Here is a 16,960-nt window from a genome sequence, read left to right on the forward strand (position 1 = left end):
AATGACCATAAATAGTCATTTGTCCGATGACACAGAAAAATCAAACTGATGAGTTTGACTGTAAAATGTTTCAGCATCATTCAGAACATTCACAATAATTACATAATAATTACTCTTCTTTAAATTTCAGCAGAAACAATCGAGGACACAGAATCAGAGCTTCAGTGGTTGCAGAGTGCCGTTAAATCTGAATGAAATGTTGTGTAGCATGAAGACAAACAGGTCTGAGCTGGTGGAGCTCACACACTCCTCCCCTCAGAGAGAAGTTTAAACATTTGTTACACCAAAAAAAATAAAAGAGCGACCGACAAGAGACCTGGGAAAGTGGTGAAGTATGTTTTTAACTCGCGGTTTTTCTGCTGCTGTTTCCTGTCAGACTGCTGCAGGCTCAGGAGGAGCAGCGCTGTGTCCAGGTGGAGAAGGTGAAGGTGGAGGAGGAGCTGAGGAACGAGATCAACTCGGCCAAGGAGGAAGCGCTGCGGCTCCGCGAGCTGAGAGAAGGAGCCGGGAACGAGAAGAGCCGGCAGAAATACGCAGATGAGGAGCTGGAGCAGGTGGAGCCGTTTAAAACACCAACTGTTGATCAGTTCATTGATTTATTGGCTCATCTTTGCAGCTCTGTGTTCATCGCAGGTCCGCAAGGCGCTGAAGAAGGCAGAGAAGGAGCTGGAGTTGCGGGCTCGCTGGGCACCACCAGAGGCGCTGCAGAAATGGCTGCAGCTGACGCACGAAATCGAAGTTCAGTACTACAACATCAAGAAACAGAGCGCCGAGCGGCAGCTGCTGCAGGCCAGAGAGGGGGTGAGTGAGGCGGGCTAACCTGAGGCCCCCGCAGGAAGTCAGGACGGTGATGCTGACGTTCACAGGAACAAAGATGAAAGTATTCTTTAATAAAACTGCTGTTTTATAAGAAATGGTGCTTGTTCCAAATTTAAGTAATCAGAGTTAAAGTACCAGCCTGCAGCAGCACATTGTTCTCTGATGGATGTCCCACAGAGACATTTCCTGCAGTGGAAAACAGCTCAACAGGAACTTTACATAAAGCAAAATGCATCCCTTCAGGTTCATCTCCTCGTGCAGCTCTGGCCCTCTTTCAGCCCAGCTGGTATTTTTAGATCTCTCCCTGGAAGTCCTGCTCTGAACGTTCTGCAACTCTTCAGCAGTTTTCAGGCAAAAAGTGTCCAAGCCTGATGAGCTTTAGTGGTTTTTGGGGTTTTGTCTCCGTTCTTGGGGTTATGCATGGTGAGTTGATCTGTGGGGGTGAGACACGTCTGAGGGGAACGGTTGTATCCAAAGACCACAGCTGTGGTGCCAGCATTAAAGATGCTCTTCAGTCTTCCCTCACTACCCGGACCTTCCCGCGACTGCCGCCTCCTCCTCAGTGCAGAGTGTAGTGGTGTGTTCACATACCTGTCAAGTTTTGTATTTAAAAATACGGGAAATTTTCCGCTGCTGAAAATAGAAATGACGTCATTGCCTAATTTGCATAAGTGGTCATTTGCATGTAGTTGCAATCGAGGCTGTAGGAGAGATGTTATTATCATTGGAGAGACAAAAAATGTGGAAAAAACACCCTAAATATGTTTAGAACTACAAATAAACTTTATGAAATAACTTAATAACTTTAATGCTTTGCCTAGAACCACATTACATAGATCAATTTTTGTCCCATATTGGTTAATGTTAGAATAACAAATTTAACAACAACACTGTGGGGTGAGACTGCTAGCTACATTCAACCCTCCTCCTTTATCTGGGCCACTGTGGCCAATCTGTGTAAGAAAACTCGCTGTCAGCTGTCTCAAAGGTTGGTAAAAGCTGAAGTGAGGACCGGGGATGGGAGAGGAGGGAGCAGGTAGGCAGGTTCAGTGTGAAGGTTCGGGGGCTGGAGGGTGCAGTCCAAGTGAGGGAGGGCTGGGCGATGGCAAAGTGTATGAAGGGACGCAGTAAAAAGGCTTTATGTACACAAACACGGTGAGAACGTGCTCACTAATCACTTTTTGGAAAAAAAAAAAGCCGCTAAGTTGGCAACACTGAGCCCAACCGAGGTCCAGTTGTTTTTCCTGGTTTGTTGCAGCTGTCGGCACTAACCTCGCGAGAACTGCCACCCAGGCTACTGCAGGTGGCAGTTCTCCCGAGGCTAGTGACAGAATTCATTTTGGAGCGGCACAGGAATACTTGTTAAAAATTTATTATATTTATGTGGCATGGTTATATAAAACATTTATGCAATAAGGTGAGGTCACACTGGGCGACTTGATCAGAGGGGAATAGTTTTGTTCAAGTTAAAATATTTGAACTTCAGTGAAAAATTAGCTTTGTGCTGCATGAAGACCCATCAGACACGTCAACAATTAGAAATGGGGGAAATTCACTTTAATTGAGGCAGGACTAAAGGAGAGGGCCTGGAGAAAATCACAGGACTTCAAAAAGTCTGAAAATGGTAAATATTTGTGGGTATTCACGAGGGTAACACAAGGGTGCCACGTTTGGTTTGAACACACCATGAGAGCTGAGGGCTCGAGTCGGCCGGGCCCTTTAAGTCCAGTTTGGTCGCGCGTTAAGGTTTTCTCTCACAAGCATCCAGATTTTTTGTTTTTATTCGGGTTAGCCATTTCTTTGATTCTATCTTAAAGCCTTTCTGGAGGATACAATAGATGGGGGCTCATCCAGGATTCAGAACACAGTTTATGGCATTAATATTTCAGCTCCCTAAACATGACTGATAAAGAGTTTCTAATTTAGCTGGTGCAGGGTATGACTGCATGGGGAGATGGCCTTGAAAGGATGGACTTACTATTATGCTGTTCTATAGTTATATATTGTACTGTAATATTCATTTTCTGACATCTACCTAAAAATATTATGTGGGCAGAATATGAATTTTTTCCCACCAACATTCCTGTATTGGTTTATTTTTAAGTCAAGTACTTTTTATATGCACAGACACTGAGCTTTTTCATGCACCTCGCACACAGTATAGGAACCACATCGAGTCCCATCAGCTATTTTACATTCTAATAGTGATTTAATTAATTTTTAATTTAAAATTTGAATATTTGCTCCTTTTTCAGTTTTCTGTGACATTTCATATATTTTAGACCAAAGTGATTTAATATGGATTCCAGGGAACAGTGATGATGTTGTATGCAGGGGATTTTCCTCTAAACAATCAATAATTAATGAAAATGCACTCTGATAATCAATGTAATTATAGGTCACAGCATAAAGCTGTTTTGATGGTGTCATACTGACTGACAACAAACCAGCTGGATATAAATTAAAACTCAAAAAATGACATTTTGTTTCCTCTTTAAAGCTCAAATACAAAAGATGAAGAACCAAGAGTTACAGATTAGTACACAGAAAACAGGAGAGTAAACTGCACAGCTTCTTATATTCATTTATCACCGGGGTGACAACAAAACAGGATGGTGATGATGATGGTGATGATGGTGTTTCAGGCAGAGAAGATCAAGAAGAAGAGGAGTTCCCTGTTCGGCACGTTTCACGTGGCTCACAGTTCCTCGCTCGACGACGTTGACCACAAGATCCTCTCTGCCAAGTGAGTAAATGCAAACCCTGCAGTTCCTCTGGTGTCCAGCAGAGGCGCCACAGTGAGTCAGTCCCCATAGACTCCCGTGTTACATGTTGACAGCCTGATACAGAACTGTGCAGGTCTCTGTAGATAATTGCCCCCTTCATAACAGCTGTATTTTATAACTCACCTGTTTAAATTGAATTAAGGCTTAAAGTTTGCATCATTAGGGGTGTGGCCTCTGACTGACAGGTGGATGGTGACACAGGCAGCTGTAGCTGCTAGCTGTCTGCTTGGCTTCACCTCAGCTAACTGGAGTCCCTGAATTATTTTGTTTTATAAATGTGCTGGATTCCTAAATACTGTCTTTCTTTCTTCCATACTTGCTCCGGGACATCTTTTGGTGTCCGGTGGTGGCTTTTACCTGCACAGGTTGCTGATTTTGTACCTCCTCCTCTCAGACAGGCCCTGGGTGAGGTGACAGGGGCGCTGCGGGAGAAGCTGCACCGCTGGCAGCAGATTGAGTCTCTGACCGGTTTCTGTTTGGTCACCAATCCGGGTCTCGGCGCACTGGCTACCGCCCTCAACCTGGACCCGTCCTTCCTCGGGCTGCGACCTCCGACCCCTCAGCACCTGCTCCTCTCTGATGACCTCGATGACATGGATGAGGACATCCTGTCTCCCGGGACGCTGCAGTGTAAGTCTGTAACTTTTCCACCTGAGTTAGTTTAATTAAAACAGCACAATGGTTAGGACTGCTGCCTCACAGCAGGAGGTACCAGGTTCAAATCCACCATGTGGATGTTCTACCTGTGTCTGCGTGGGTTCTTTCTGGGTTCCTCCCACAGTCCAAGCTCATGCAGTTAGTGGGGTTAGGTTACCTGGTGATTCTGCAACAGGCTGGTGGTCCACGTGCTCTCGCCCTATAGCAGCTGCCCCCCCCCCCCACCGATCCTGAAAACGATGAGTGGAAGAAGATGGCTGGATAGTTTAAGTAACCAGAGAAATGCTCGCCCAGAACGCTTTTTTTTCTAGAAGATCAACAAATTTTTTTTCTTTCTTTAACAACTTTCTTTAACAACTTAAAACCACAGACTGTACATAAAAGATGGAACCAGCATGACATCACAGAACCAACATGGCAACTGAAACACTGAGGCGTCAAAACGCAGCATCTGGAAACCTATGTCCATCTTTTATGTACAGTCTGTGGCTTCTGTTGAACATTTAAATTTTTAAAAGAAAAAATTAATTTGCAAATTAAAGATTTATGTGATTTATGTGCATCAGATTTATACAGCAGTTGCTGTTTCTCTGTCTGCTCTCAGCTTCAACCATGTTTGTTCCTACTGAAGGTTTCAGTCTTTGAAAACATGAACCAAGCACACCTGTAATTACTGCCTGTGCAGATCAGCTGATCTTCTGCTCACAGGAACAAAGATTTGGATTTTAAACACTTTCATTACAGAAAAATACAAACGAATCTTCTGCTGATGATTTAAGTCACGAATGGAAGAACAGCATGACTCTCCTTTAACTTCTGTTCTTCTCCAAAATCATAAATCATGACCTCCCCTCCTCTCAGCTCACCTGTGGGTCGCTCACTGTCTCCACCTCCTTCTCTGATTGGTCCTCTTTTTTTGCCGTCTCTCTCTTGATTGGCTCCTTCCAGACGCAGCCTGGCAGATGGACCGGCGAGTCAGCGACCTCTGGCCCCTGAGTGGCATCACAGACACCCAGTCACCATGGAAACAATCCGGTTGGCCCCACCCCTCCTTCAGGCTTCCCCTTTCCTGATTGGTTCATACCTCTGTGCAGTCAGCAGCGATTATTAATCAATCATAAAATCCAAACTCTGACGTGGTTCCCAAAAATATGAATAACTGAAAAACAGAAAAAATTATAAGAATGAAACAAATTCAAAGGTTATATTTATGTATTACTTTTAAATAAGATTGAGTTGAGTAAATATCAAAAATTATATTCAGTTGAATTATGAGAAATGTGCCATTATAAAATATTTATGTGTAGAGTAAAACTTTTCAGCATCAGGAAAAAAGGCTACAAATCAGACGGATCCGGTACTTCAAACACATTTAAGACTTCCTGTTTTTAAAAAGGAAACCGGGACCCTGGTCGGAGAAAACTGACAAAAATTCAGGCGCATTTTTCTTTAACGTCCTCGTGGACCCGGCTTCATTTCACTTCCCACAAAGCCGGAATAATCCAAGTTTGTAATCTGAAACAGAAACAGAGGTATAAATCAGCCACTGGGAGACGTTCACACCGACACAAATCATTTTATTTTGAGCAAATTTTATTAAAGGAAGTTTTCCTGTGATGGAGGATACTGTGCTCAAAGAGCAGCGACTGAGATGGAAGCATATTAAAACAAGCGAGACGCTGAAACAGGTTATTCTAACTAAAACGAATGTAACCATAGTTAACTATTGATATATTGGTAACGATTTCATCATAACCAGCTTTATGTCGTCACATGATGCGAAAACACTGATTGCTGGAATATTTCGTCGTAATGTAAAAATAAAACATGCAAAATGCTTTATTATGTTTGATTTGCAGTGATGTCAGTAACACGTTACTCTAATCTGACTACTTTTTCCTCTGTAACGAGTAATCTAACGCGTTACTATTTGCAGTCCAGTAATCAGATTAAAGTTACTTATCACTGTGCGTTACTATTTTTGTCATTTTCCTCAGTACAAAGATATATTTTTGCTTTCTTCTTGCGTCTCGGGGAGTGACGTCTGGCAGATGAGACAGTTCAGTCCTGTTTTCAGCATGAGGACAATAACAGCACAGCGACACAAACGTAAACAATGGAGGGAGGAGAGAGATGCACATTTTCTACCTGAAATACAGGAACTATTGTGAGTCTGTGTCAGCTAAAGATGACAACATCAAGGTTAGTTGTGCACTCTGTGCTGGTGACAAAGTGCTATCTAGCTTCAAAAACACTACGTCAAATATGAGGAAACATCTGGAGTCACGGCGCAGTCACACTTACAGAGCGAGTCGTAACAGGTGGTGAAGCAGAGCTGCGGCTAATGCAGGAGCCCCCCAGCCTCCTATTGGTTAACAGAGTGCAGTCAGCATGATTTATGAAGGGCTTTTATATAAAATGCAGAAATAACCTGTTTTTCAATAATCTTTAGGAGTCTGTGTTATTGTACATACATTATAATCAATCCTGAGCTTTTTGGCCACTTCAAATATCTTTATAGATCTGTGATGTTATACTTGTTGTGATTTCTGCAGCCTTCTGAGCCAGATTTCTGTTTAAAAACACATTTTTAATGTCGCAGTTATTACCTTGATTAAAAAAAACAAATATATATATATAAAAGTCACTTTGCCAAAAACTGAGTGCAGCTTCTACCTTGTGATAGAAATGCTGTTTCTCACTCAGAATGACCTGATATCATTCATGAGAGATTTGTTTGGTATATGCTTCATAGATTATAGGTCAACAAGTCATTTACAGCCGTTTAAATACAGGTGATCATTTTTTGGCCTACACCAAAAATCACTTTGTGGCAGACGATCACTTTTTGGCACAACACTGGCAGCTGTTGACTGTAACTGACTTAACTAATTTGTAATCTAACTTAGTCCTTAAACTAAGTAATCAGTAAGTTAACTAAGTTAGTTTTTAAAGGAGTAATCAGTAATCAGATTACTTTTTCAAGGTAACTATACCATCACTGTTGATATTCTGAAACGATGGTGAAAGGACAGACTTGTCTGAGTGTGAACGCCTCCTCACGTTTATCCTCTTCCTCCTTTGTCTGATTGGATGTTCAAACTTCAGCCTGTGCTTCTGCCATTTCTCTGAAGACCTGGAACCCTCGCTTCATCTTAATAACCCGCTTCCTCCTCTTTGTTTCACTAACATCCACTTTAACAGCAGCTAAACATGTTTGTGATTTCAGCTCTGTTCTGGAGTCATGCAGCAAATGATTGGAAAATCACTCAGAATAACTCAGATTCCTTTGGAAAGAACACAAACAGGAAAACTCAGATGATGAGCTCAGGCTGAATGCAGAAATGCAGCCAAAGAAGAAACATGAAAAATGTTCTGAAAGCTGGAAAATGCAGAAAACAGGATTTTATTTTGAAAGTTTGGCTGCTAAAACTGAAATTTAAAACAGAAGCATTTTCTGCATTTTGCTTTGTGGCTCTTTTGTCCGCTGATCTTTCAGTTTAAACGTTTTTTCCTTCTTTTTATGAATTCGATTTATTTTGGTTTTTCACAATAAAAGAACCATCTGTAACGCCTGTTCCTCCCCTCTCCTACAGCTCAGAGTCTGATGCCCCTGCGACAGAGGATGGGAGACCCCAGGCTAAACATGTTCGGCTCTCAGAGGTTGGTTGAAGGGCGGGGCTTACTTCAACAGGAAGGGCGTGACCCGTTCACATCGTCCCGCCCTCCGAGTGGTCGGCAGAATCGCAGCCGCTCCATTGGCCACCTGGAGTTCCTCCCTGTGCCTTCCCCCTCTCTCTCCTCCTCCCTGTCTCACCCCTCCATCGGGCCTGCCCCCTCTCCTCACCCCCCCGGCCTCTCCTGCTCTCCTCCACCTTCTGATTCTCCTTCGTACACTCAGGGCACCGCCCACTTTTCTGCTCTCGTCCTCCGTTCTTCCTACTTCCGCTCTGTGGAGATGGCGTCCAGCCTCCCACCTGCAGGGGGCGCTGTGACAAATCAGCCGCAGCGCTGTCGCTCCAGCAGCTTCGGGTATTTTTCTCTGCATGGCTGTCTTCCAAACATGACACACTAACAAGACAGGAACAGTCGGATCAGTGGGCCTCACAGGATGAACGCACACACACAGAGTTTAAGGACATTTACTGTTATGCTGTCATTAGCAGGATAGTAGAAGACCTCATTGCAGGATCATTTCATACGTCTCACTACTGGGTACAAGTTTTAGAGCATGGATGGTAAGAGGATGGTAGGAGGATGATAGGGTGAGATGGAGGCAGATGATTTGCTGTGGTGACCCCTGAAGGGAGCAAGAAGAAGAAGAAGAAAGGAAGGTTGTCAAAATTTAAGGGAAAATTTTGAATTTGTGAATCTTAGAAATGGTCAGAATTTAAAGTGTATTCGTGCTGAGGATCTATCTTGTTTGTCAAATGTCGGAACCACGTGGATGCCGTCCTGGCTGTAGAACAGTGGAACTTCTCTTTAACCTCGTAGCTCCTCAGGAAGGTTTGAACTTGTCTGATGTCGAGTCTACATGTGTTTAGTGGACGTGGTGAAGGCGTTCAGACGTACCTATGCTGGTGCTGCGATCCAGGAAGCTGTTGTGTGACCAGATTTGGAGCTTTTGCTGTATTTTTGGTCAAAGGTGGAGGACAGGATGTGGTTAGCTGGCTTCATCAGAGCGTAGCCTTCACCATGTGCTGGTTTGAAGGTTCATGTTTATATTTAGGTGAAAGCTTTGAGTTTATGAATCTCACAGCTGCAAGTTTACTGGCATTCAGGATTTCGAGCGACAATCTTGGAAAGTTGTTGAATCCGTAGAAGGGTTGTCTGACCATCCAGTCAATGTGTGTTCGTGGACCTGTCGGTACCCTTGGAGATGCCATCTGTTGGCTTTTGGTCTTCACCAGGGTTCCCTCTTGTCTTGAGTCCTATGATATTCATGGACTCAAGGTGTAGGTTGACCTTTTAGGAACCTCAGAGATGAGTCTATTTTCTTGCAGGCAATGTGGTGACCTTCTGGATGGGATGAGAACGAGCATCTCCAGATCTGAGGTTGTGGTTCTCTGTTGAAAAAAAAAATGGTGGAATGGTCATCTGGGTTGGAGGGGTCATTGGAGATTTCAGGATCTTCTTCATAAGTCATGGGAAGTTGGAAGTGAGGTGGATGGTTGGATTGCTGAGGTGTCAGCAGTATTGTGGGTATTGGACTGGACCATCAAGATAGAGCTGTGGGTGAACATGAAGCTTCTATATTGGCTGGCTGATCTGTGTTTCTGCCCTCTGCAGGTGAAGGCAGGTCACTCATGGACGTAGCAGGCTCCGGAAGCACACATTAATATACATCCATCAACAGTACCCTTCACTTGTAGTTGCTTCAGTTGTTGACCTCAAAGTTGCTACAAGTTTACCCTGGGAACAAAACATCCCAGTTGATGGTCTTTGGTTGCACATTTATTAGACACATTTAGAATCTTTCAGTTCAATTCAATTGTACTTATATACAGGGTTCTTACGGGTGCTGGAAATCCTTGAAAATGCTTGGATTTTAATATTGTGTTTTCAAAGTGCTTGAATTTTGGATATAGTGCTTGAAACTGCTTGAAATTGTAACCATTTAAAAAAACTGTCTAATTAAATAGTTTGCTTATGAGATGGAGAAAGAAAATGAGTTGGAAAGTCTAAAATGAAAATTTTTCTGCCTCAGGCTTCCATATCTGTTTGTGACTCCGCCCCTCCTCCGAGTCTCGCCCTTTTAATGAGCTTTGGCTGGAGAACTGCAAATTTCAATTATGGATAAGATGAGTATGGAATTATATTTAAGTCAAAAGTCACATGGGAGAAAAAACATAATCTGTGCAATTAATGTCATTCCGTGAGCACACCTGCGCACACAAAGAAGCATCGTGCACACGAGTGTCTTTTGTGCGCCCGTGTTGCTGCAGGTTCACGCTCTTGTGAGGAAACTTTACCTGCTCGGAGCTGAATTCGTTGCCCCTGAGGAAACTGACTTTTGACCGTTTGGGCGGAGCCTATTGTGATTGGTTACTTTGATGGATAGTTCAGGTTACTGCGTTAGACTGAGTTACACTGTGGCAGCAACATAAGAGCTGTTTTAAACTGGATTTACTCACAATATGGAGAATAAAGTTTCCAGAATTAACTATCAGTAGTTATTGTTTTATGGCATAATACCATCTTTTTAATGTGATTAAAAAATGTGAAATAAATAACTGAGTATGTATGTAGTTGTATAAATATGTATCCCAGTGTTAGTGTGCTGGAAAATTGACCATGAAAGTGCTTGAATTTGATCCTGGAAAAGGTTTAAAAACCCTGTATATAGCATCAAATCACAACAGTCGCCTCAAGGTGCTTTATATTGTAGGTAAAGACCCTGCAGTCAAAACGACCCCCTATGAGCAGCACTTGGTGACAGTGGGAAGGAAAAACTCCCTTTTTACAGGAAGAAACCTCCATCAGAACGAGGCTCGGGGGGGGATTTTGGGACCAATCCTGAATTTGGGTGTTTCCTTTAATGACCGATTTCCTTTCAAGCCAAACGATTCAGGAACAGTTCAGGCTCAGATTTTTAGGTGCAGGCACACTTCAGATGTTCAGTTTGAACAGAATGAAGAAGTGTTGATGAATGAGGCCCAGTGTTTCACTGTTTCCTGACAGTTTTCTGTGAGCTTGCAGTATCTTTGGGGACGTTGCTAACATTGCTTTAATTGAGCCTTTAAACCTACCCCTCCCATTCACAGCTTCTGTCTTACTAAAGTATGTTATTTTCCAGCAGTTGCAGGTTATGGGGTGTGAGCTGTGTACTAAAAGACTCAAGTGCGGTACCAAAACGAACAGTCGAGTAACTCTTCAAGGCAGATATTTATTCACAGATATTTATTCAGTTATCCTCTAACAGGGCTTAGGGGTCACAGAGCGCGTCATTCAGGTCAGCGCGGTGTGTTTGCAAAAGGGGAGCCAGGGCGATCCTGAGAAAAGGAGAGCGGGCTTAGCAGAATTATAACTGGCCTTACTTGACGTATCCAGAAATCCAGGTGCAGAAGGAGAATAACTAGTTGGCGTGTGAAGGTAATCCAACAATTCTGGGGTGCGGAAGGACAGGCAGGTGGTGACTGAAGCTCGTGCGCTAATCCGATCCACGAGTGGGTAACAGATTCCCAGGCAAAGTATGGAAGGTCCCACTGGTCCACAAATACTGGATTAATGATGAGCCGATAAACTTCAGGTGTGATAACCGGCTACACCCTACAACACTCCCCGCACACACCATGACATTGCATCACTGAAGCCAACTCAGGTTTCCTGTTTGAAGTGTTTCTGATTCTGGAGCAGAGTTTATGGCACAGTTTTTCCACCAGCGCAGAGCCGGCTCTGTGTTGGTGCCACGTTTCCACGGGTCTGTGAACCAATTTGATTTGTAGCAGAAATGTGGGGTAAATAAATCAGAGGAGGATTTCTTGCTAGTTGGTCGTTTTCAGGGAGGTTCTCTGTTGGCCTTGGATGGGGTGCCGCCCACCAAAGGTGATGCCGTGATGGCCGGCGCTTCGGTCTGCAGCACATCAGCGTTTGGTGCAGATGAGGAGGACAAGAAGTTTTCAGGGGAATCTGTGAGGTCGTTTAGTTTTCTGTTTGTCGTGTTTGTTGTCCTTTTGTTGTGTTTTTTTTTTTGTTTTTTTTCAGGCGTCTGGCACGAGGGTAAATGCTTAAGGCGTCACATTGACATTACACAGGAAGTCACCAATATCTCGAAGTTAACTGTAGTGCTCAGGGTGGTGTCGGGGTCAGCTCCTTCCTGGATTTCTTCAGTTTTGACGCTGTTGTGTCGAAGCTCGATGGAGCTGCTGTCTCAGGTGTTTAAAAATAGCGGCTGAAGATGCTCGAGCAGTAAATCAAACATCTGGAACTTGGTTCAGACCCTGAAGACGTTTGCGCGATGTTGACTCGGTCAGCCGGGCTGAGACGTGACAGTCAAACCGACACTGGCTGACTTATTTCTGATTCTCTCTCTTTCAGTGACATCACAAACCGCTCAGACTCTGACTCCGCCCTCCCGCTGTCTCAGGGTGACTTCCGAGGTCAGCACAGCTCTAAGTCCTACGTCCTGTCATCCAGGGTCCACCCTCTGCAGGACCTGGGCTCCAGGCTGAGCGTGGGAGGAGGAGGTCTGGAGAAGAGCTCCAGCCTCGGGGAGCTGAGGGGCAGCTCTGCTGCCGTCCTCTCCTCTGCCTGCTCCACCCGCTCCCTCTGCATCACGTCAGATGCTACAGATGGAACCCCTACCTTCTCATCTTCTGCATCTTCCAGCTCATCAGGCAGCGCCCGGGGGGTGGGGCTCCAGGGCCCGACCAGAAAGGGCACCATGGTGCAAGACGTCGGCGAGGAAAACGAGTCGTCTGGCAGCCGCAGGAGAAACGCCTTTAACAAGATCTTCAAGAAGAAACATGGACGCCACTGAATGTCACTCCAAACCTTCACCTGCTGCAGCTTTCATCCTCATCCTGAAGTCTTCCTGCTCACAGGAAACAAAACGCTTTAGCTTCAGCTGTTTTTCCTTTGTTTGAACTTTTCTTTACGTGAGAGAAGATCCAATCTTACGCATCATCGACACGAAACAACAATGAAGAACACGAGGAGGACCGAGGAGCTACAACACACACAGCAGACCAGCCGCAGTCCAGCAATAACACCAAAGTTCGGCTGTTTGAGGATTTTTACTGTCACTGATGTAAAGGAAGCAAATCCTTCGTCCTTCCCTGGAGGTACAACGGGAACGCCCTCGACTGTAAATCTGTTTTTGTCTCATTTCTATATTCAGAGTTTATGATGTTATTGTGTGCGCTGTCCGCTGAAGGACTGTTTTTATGATGTTGTCGGTTTACCAAAGAGTAAAAATGGTTTTGTTTTTCTGTGTAGTTTGAGTGGTTGGATCCATAAAGTGCCTCATTAATAAAAATCTGCTGTGAGGCAGACTGTGGTTTGTAAGTGATGAAGATGCTCCAGAACAGTCCTCCATCATGAGGACGGAGCCGGACGTCAGTTTGCTTTTTTCCATGACTGCTGCTCACCTGTAAGGAGGACCGAAGCTGCCAGAATAAACAGAATGCAAACAGAGTTCTCACCATTAAATGTACCAAAAATAAAGAAAAATAATAAAAGTCTTGGTCTTAGATGATATCAGCTGGTTCTCTGGTTAAGGAGTTTTTACACCTGCTCTGTTCAGACTGTTTTAGTGAAACTGGTTTTTGCTCTGAAACTCATCATAACCTATCGTGATAACTTGTTCTCTGACAGACTGAATTTTGGGTAATAAATGCACCCTTAGATTAATGTTGAATCATTCCTGCTGTCAAATTTATAAATCATGATCTTGAATATATATGTAATGTGACAGCATTATATATTTTTATATTTAAAACGTTTTCTCACTGTTTGTCATCTTTCTGAAAGAAAACATGAAACCAGGTGAGTGGAAACACTTTTCATCCATAGTTATGTGTTTAACAATAATTATCAAAGATATCAAAGACTGTTGCCTCACAGTTAGAATACCATCTGGAAGGCCTGGGTTCAATTCCACCTTGGCCCAGGCCCCTCCCTCTCTGTGTGTGGGTTTTCCTGGATACTTCAGTTTCCTCCCACAGTCCAAAGGCATGCTCTTACTGGGGTTAGGTTAGTTGGAAACTCTAAATTGCCGATAGGTGTGAATGTTGTCTGTGTTAGCCCTGCAATAGGCTGGCAACCTGTACAGGGTGTACCCTGCCTCTTGCCCTATGATAGCTGGGTTACACCCTCCCGCAACCCTGAACAGGATAAGCAGAAGTGAATGGATGGATAGACGATTATCAGTTTATACATTTCATTTGGCGTTGACCGATCTGAGGAAGATGTGGGTGTTTAACCACCAGGTGGCAGTACAGAGGAATCTGAAGAGAACAGCTCAGGGCTTTATGTGGTTCTGTCACAGCTCAAAAGCAAAGTTCAGTTGTTATTGAAACCAGCAGGGCTGCTCAGAAAGAGGTTACAGATGTTCCCTGAATGCATCACATGCAGGCCTGAGGAAACGACCCTGGATAATCTCTGAAAAGCCTTTTGGAGGGAGCACGGCTCCAGAAATCCAGTTTTATTTATACAACACCAAATTACAAGAGTCACCTTAAGTCAAGTCAAGTCAAGTCAAGTTTATTTATAAAGCACATTTAAAACAACGACGTTGACCAAAGTGCTGTACAAGATCTGTAACCCCAAGGACTATACTAAATAAAAATAAAAATATATAAATAAAATAATAAAATAAAAATAAATAAATAAAAACATTAAGAACAATAAATAACATAAGAAAATTAAAAATTAAAACGTTTAAAACAAGTACCATAAAATACCATAAAACAATCATCTAAAAGGAGGTAGCACTGCAGCCAAATGCCAAGGAAAAGAAATGTGTTTTTAATAGAGATTTAAATGTGTGTATCGTCTGAGCTGTGCGGATATGGAGAGGTAGATCGTTCCATAGCTTTGGTGCTGCTGCTGCAAAAGCTCGATCACCTCTCTGTTTTAGTCTGGTTTTAGGCCTCTGTAAGAGCAGCTGGTTCGATGACCTCAGAGCTCTTACAGGGGTGTGACAGTGAAGCAGCTCAGACAGATACAAAGGTGCCAGTCCGTTTAAGGCTTTAAAAGTAAGCAATAAAATCTTAAAATCGATTCTAAAACGGACAGGGAGCCAGTGAAGGGATGACAGGACTGGGGTAATGTGTTCATGCTTTTTTAAACTGGTTAAAAGACGAGCTGCCGCATTCTGGACTACCTGCAGGCGGCGCACAGATGATTGATCTATGCCAAAGTACAGAGAATTACAGTAGTCCAGGCGGGAAGTAATAAAAGCATGAATAACTTTTTCCAGGTCCTGCTGCGGGAGATAAGGTTTTACCTTGGCAATAACTCTGAGTTGGTAAAAACTGATTTTGGTAACAGCACTTACTTGCTTCTCCATTTTAAAACTACTATCTAAAATGACACCCAGATTTTTCACAGCATCACGACAGTGAGGAGCCAAATGACTCGGAGTGCCAGAGGAGTAGCTTGAGGGGTCAAATTTACCAAAGCATATGACCTCGGTTTTGCTTTCATTAAGATTTAGGAAATTGTTTCTCATCCAGGACTTGATGTCACTTAGACAGTTCAGCAGGGGTTCCCATGGATCTCTGCTGTTCAGTTTGATGGGCATATACACCTGGATGTCGTCAGCAAAACAGTGGAAACAAATATTATGTTTCCTAAAAATCGACCCTAGAGGCAACATATACAATGAGAAAAGAATTGGGCCCAGAATGGACCCCTGAGGCACTCCACAAGAAAGATTTGCTGTGGTAGAAAAACAGTTTCCTAGATGGACAGAGAAACTTCTATCAGTAAGATAAGATCTGAACCAAGTCAGAACCGTGCCTTTAATGCCAATTTCATGTTCTAGGCGGGATAGAAGGATCTCGTGGTCCACAGTGTCAAAGGCAGCTGACAGGATCTAGAAGTACTAAAACTGCAGGACTACCAGAGTCCACAGTTAAAAGCAGATCGTTAAAAACTCGTAAAAGAGCCGTCTCTGTGCTGTGACGCATTCTAAAACCTGACTGAAACTTTTCCCACATTCCATGTTCACTTAAAAATGCTTGAAGTTGCTTAAAAACAACTTTTTCAAGAACCTTGGATAAAAATGGTAATTTAGAAATTGGTCTGTAATTTGAAAGAACATCAGGGTCAAGGTTCTTCTTCTTGATTAGAGGCTGTACAACTGCATGTTTAAAGGCAGCTGGAACACAACCAGATGCAAGCGCACTGTTAATCAGAGCGAGGATAGTTGGTCCCACTGAATCAAAAGCCTCTTTAAAAAGGCGAGAGGGAACACAGTCTGTGGGAGAGTTTACAGGTCTCATATTGTGAATCACCTCCTTTAGTGTGGAGAGTGTGACAGGCTCAAACTGCTCAAAGACAGCTCTGCTGGGAGGAGGTGCAGATGAGCCTGTTTCAGCCTGAGGTGATGAAGGCCTGAGGGCAGAAATTTTTTCCACAAAAAATTTCTTAAAGTTTTCGCACAGTGCAGGACAGACCTTCGCTTGGTTTACATTACAGCGAGGATCAGCGAGTGAATTAAAAACACTAAAAAGAAAATGAGGCCTGTGACTGTTACTTGAAACAATGTTAGAGAAGTAAGCAGACTTTGCATATTTTACTGCTTTCTGGTATTTCAATAAACAGTTACGCAGGATCTCTAAGGAGACATGGAGCTTATCCTTTTTCCACCTTCTCTCAGCGCGTCTGCACTCACGTCTGAGAGCGCGGGTTGTCTCATCCAGCCAGGGCTGGGAGGAAGGTTTGGTGCGTTTGGTTGTAAAAGGGGCAATACAGTCCAGTACAGCAGTGCAAGTAGATATAAAAGAGTTAGTGAAGTCCTCGGTATTCAGGCTCAAGCAAAAATCCAAATTGCTTAAGTCAGAGTTTTTAAAAGCAGCTGCAAAATCAGCAGCGCATGAAGAGTTAACCAAGCGCACACGACGTGTAGAGGATACTCTATTTATCCCAGAGCTGGGGAGCGCTGCTGTAAATAAAACAGGAAAATGGTCCGATATACCACAGTCACGTATCCCTGTGATGCAGACTCTAAGTCCATAAGACAACACCAGATC

General features: G+C 43.6%; 1 protein-coding gene and 1 long non-coding RNA gene across 4 annotated transcripts in view; one reads left to right on the forward strand and one right to left on the reverse strand.

Annotated features, from left to right (window-relative positions):
* The window catches only part of LOC115791598 (stromal interaction molecule 1-like), a 31,527-nt gene extending 18,523 nt beyond the window's left edge, over window positions 1-13,004 (forward strand). For 2 of the 3 annotated variants that reach the window (XM_030745727.1, XM_030745728.1), the window contains exons 8-14: window positions 377-554; window positions 634-801; window positions 3,465-3,565; window positions 4,000-4,235; window positions 5,211-5,297; window positions 7,859-7,925; window positions 12,300-13,004. In XM_030745727.1, the coding sequence (XP_030601587.1) occupies window positions 377-554; window positions 634-801; window positions 3,465-3,565; window positions 4,000-4,235; window positions 5,211-5,297; window positions 7,859-7,925; window positions 12,300-12,741 (1,279 nt within the window). In that variant the 3' untranslated portion in view covers window positions 12,742-13,004. The remainder of the gene's footprint in view (window positions 1-376; window positions 555-633; window positions 802-3,464; window positions 3,566-3,999; window positions 4,236-5,210; window positions 5,298-7,858; window positions 7,926-12,299) is intronic. The other variant, XM_030745729.1, reaches the window with a different exon arrangement.
* On the reverse strand, window positions 3,132-6,061 carry LOC115791608 (uncharacterized). Its single transcript, XR_004020967.1, has 4 exons — window positions 5,347-6,061; window positions 5,129-5,254; window positions 4,349-4,492; window positions 3,132-4,256 (listed from the first exon to the last, which is right to left on the reverse strand). It is a non-coding gene; the product is annotated as an uncharacterized LOC115791608 (long non-coding RNA).
* Window positions 13,005-16,960: the final 3,956 nt, after the last annotated feature.

The sequence above is a fragment of the Archocentrus centrarchus genome, chromosome 14, assembly GCF_007364275.1.
Source record: "Archocentrus centrarchus isolate MPI-CPG fArcCen1 chromosome 14, fArcCen1, whole genome shotgun sequence".
Classification (NCBI taxonomy): Eukaryota; Metazoa; Chordata; class Actinopteri; order Cichliformes; family Cichlidae; genus Archocentrus; species Archocentrus centrarchus.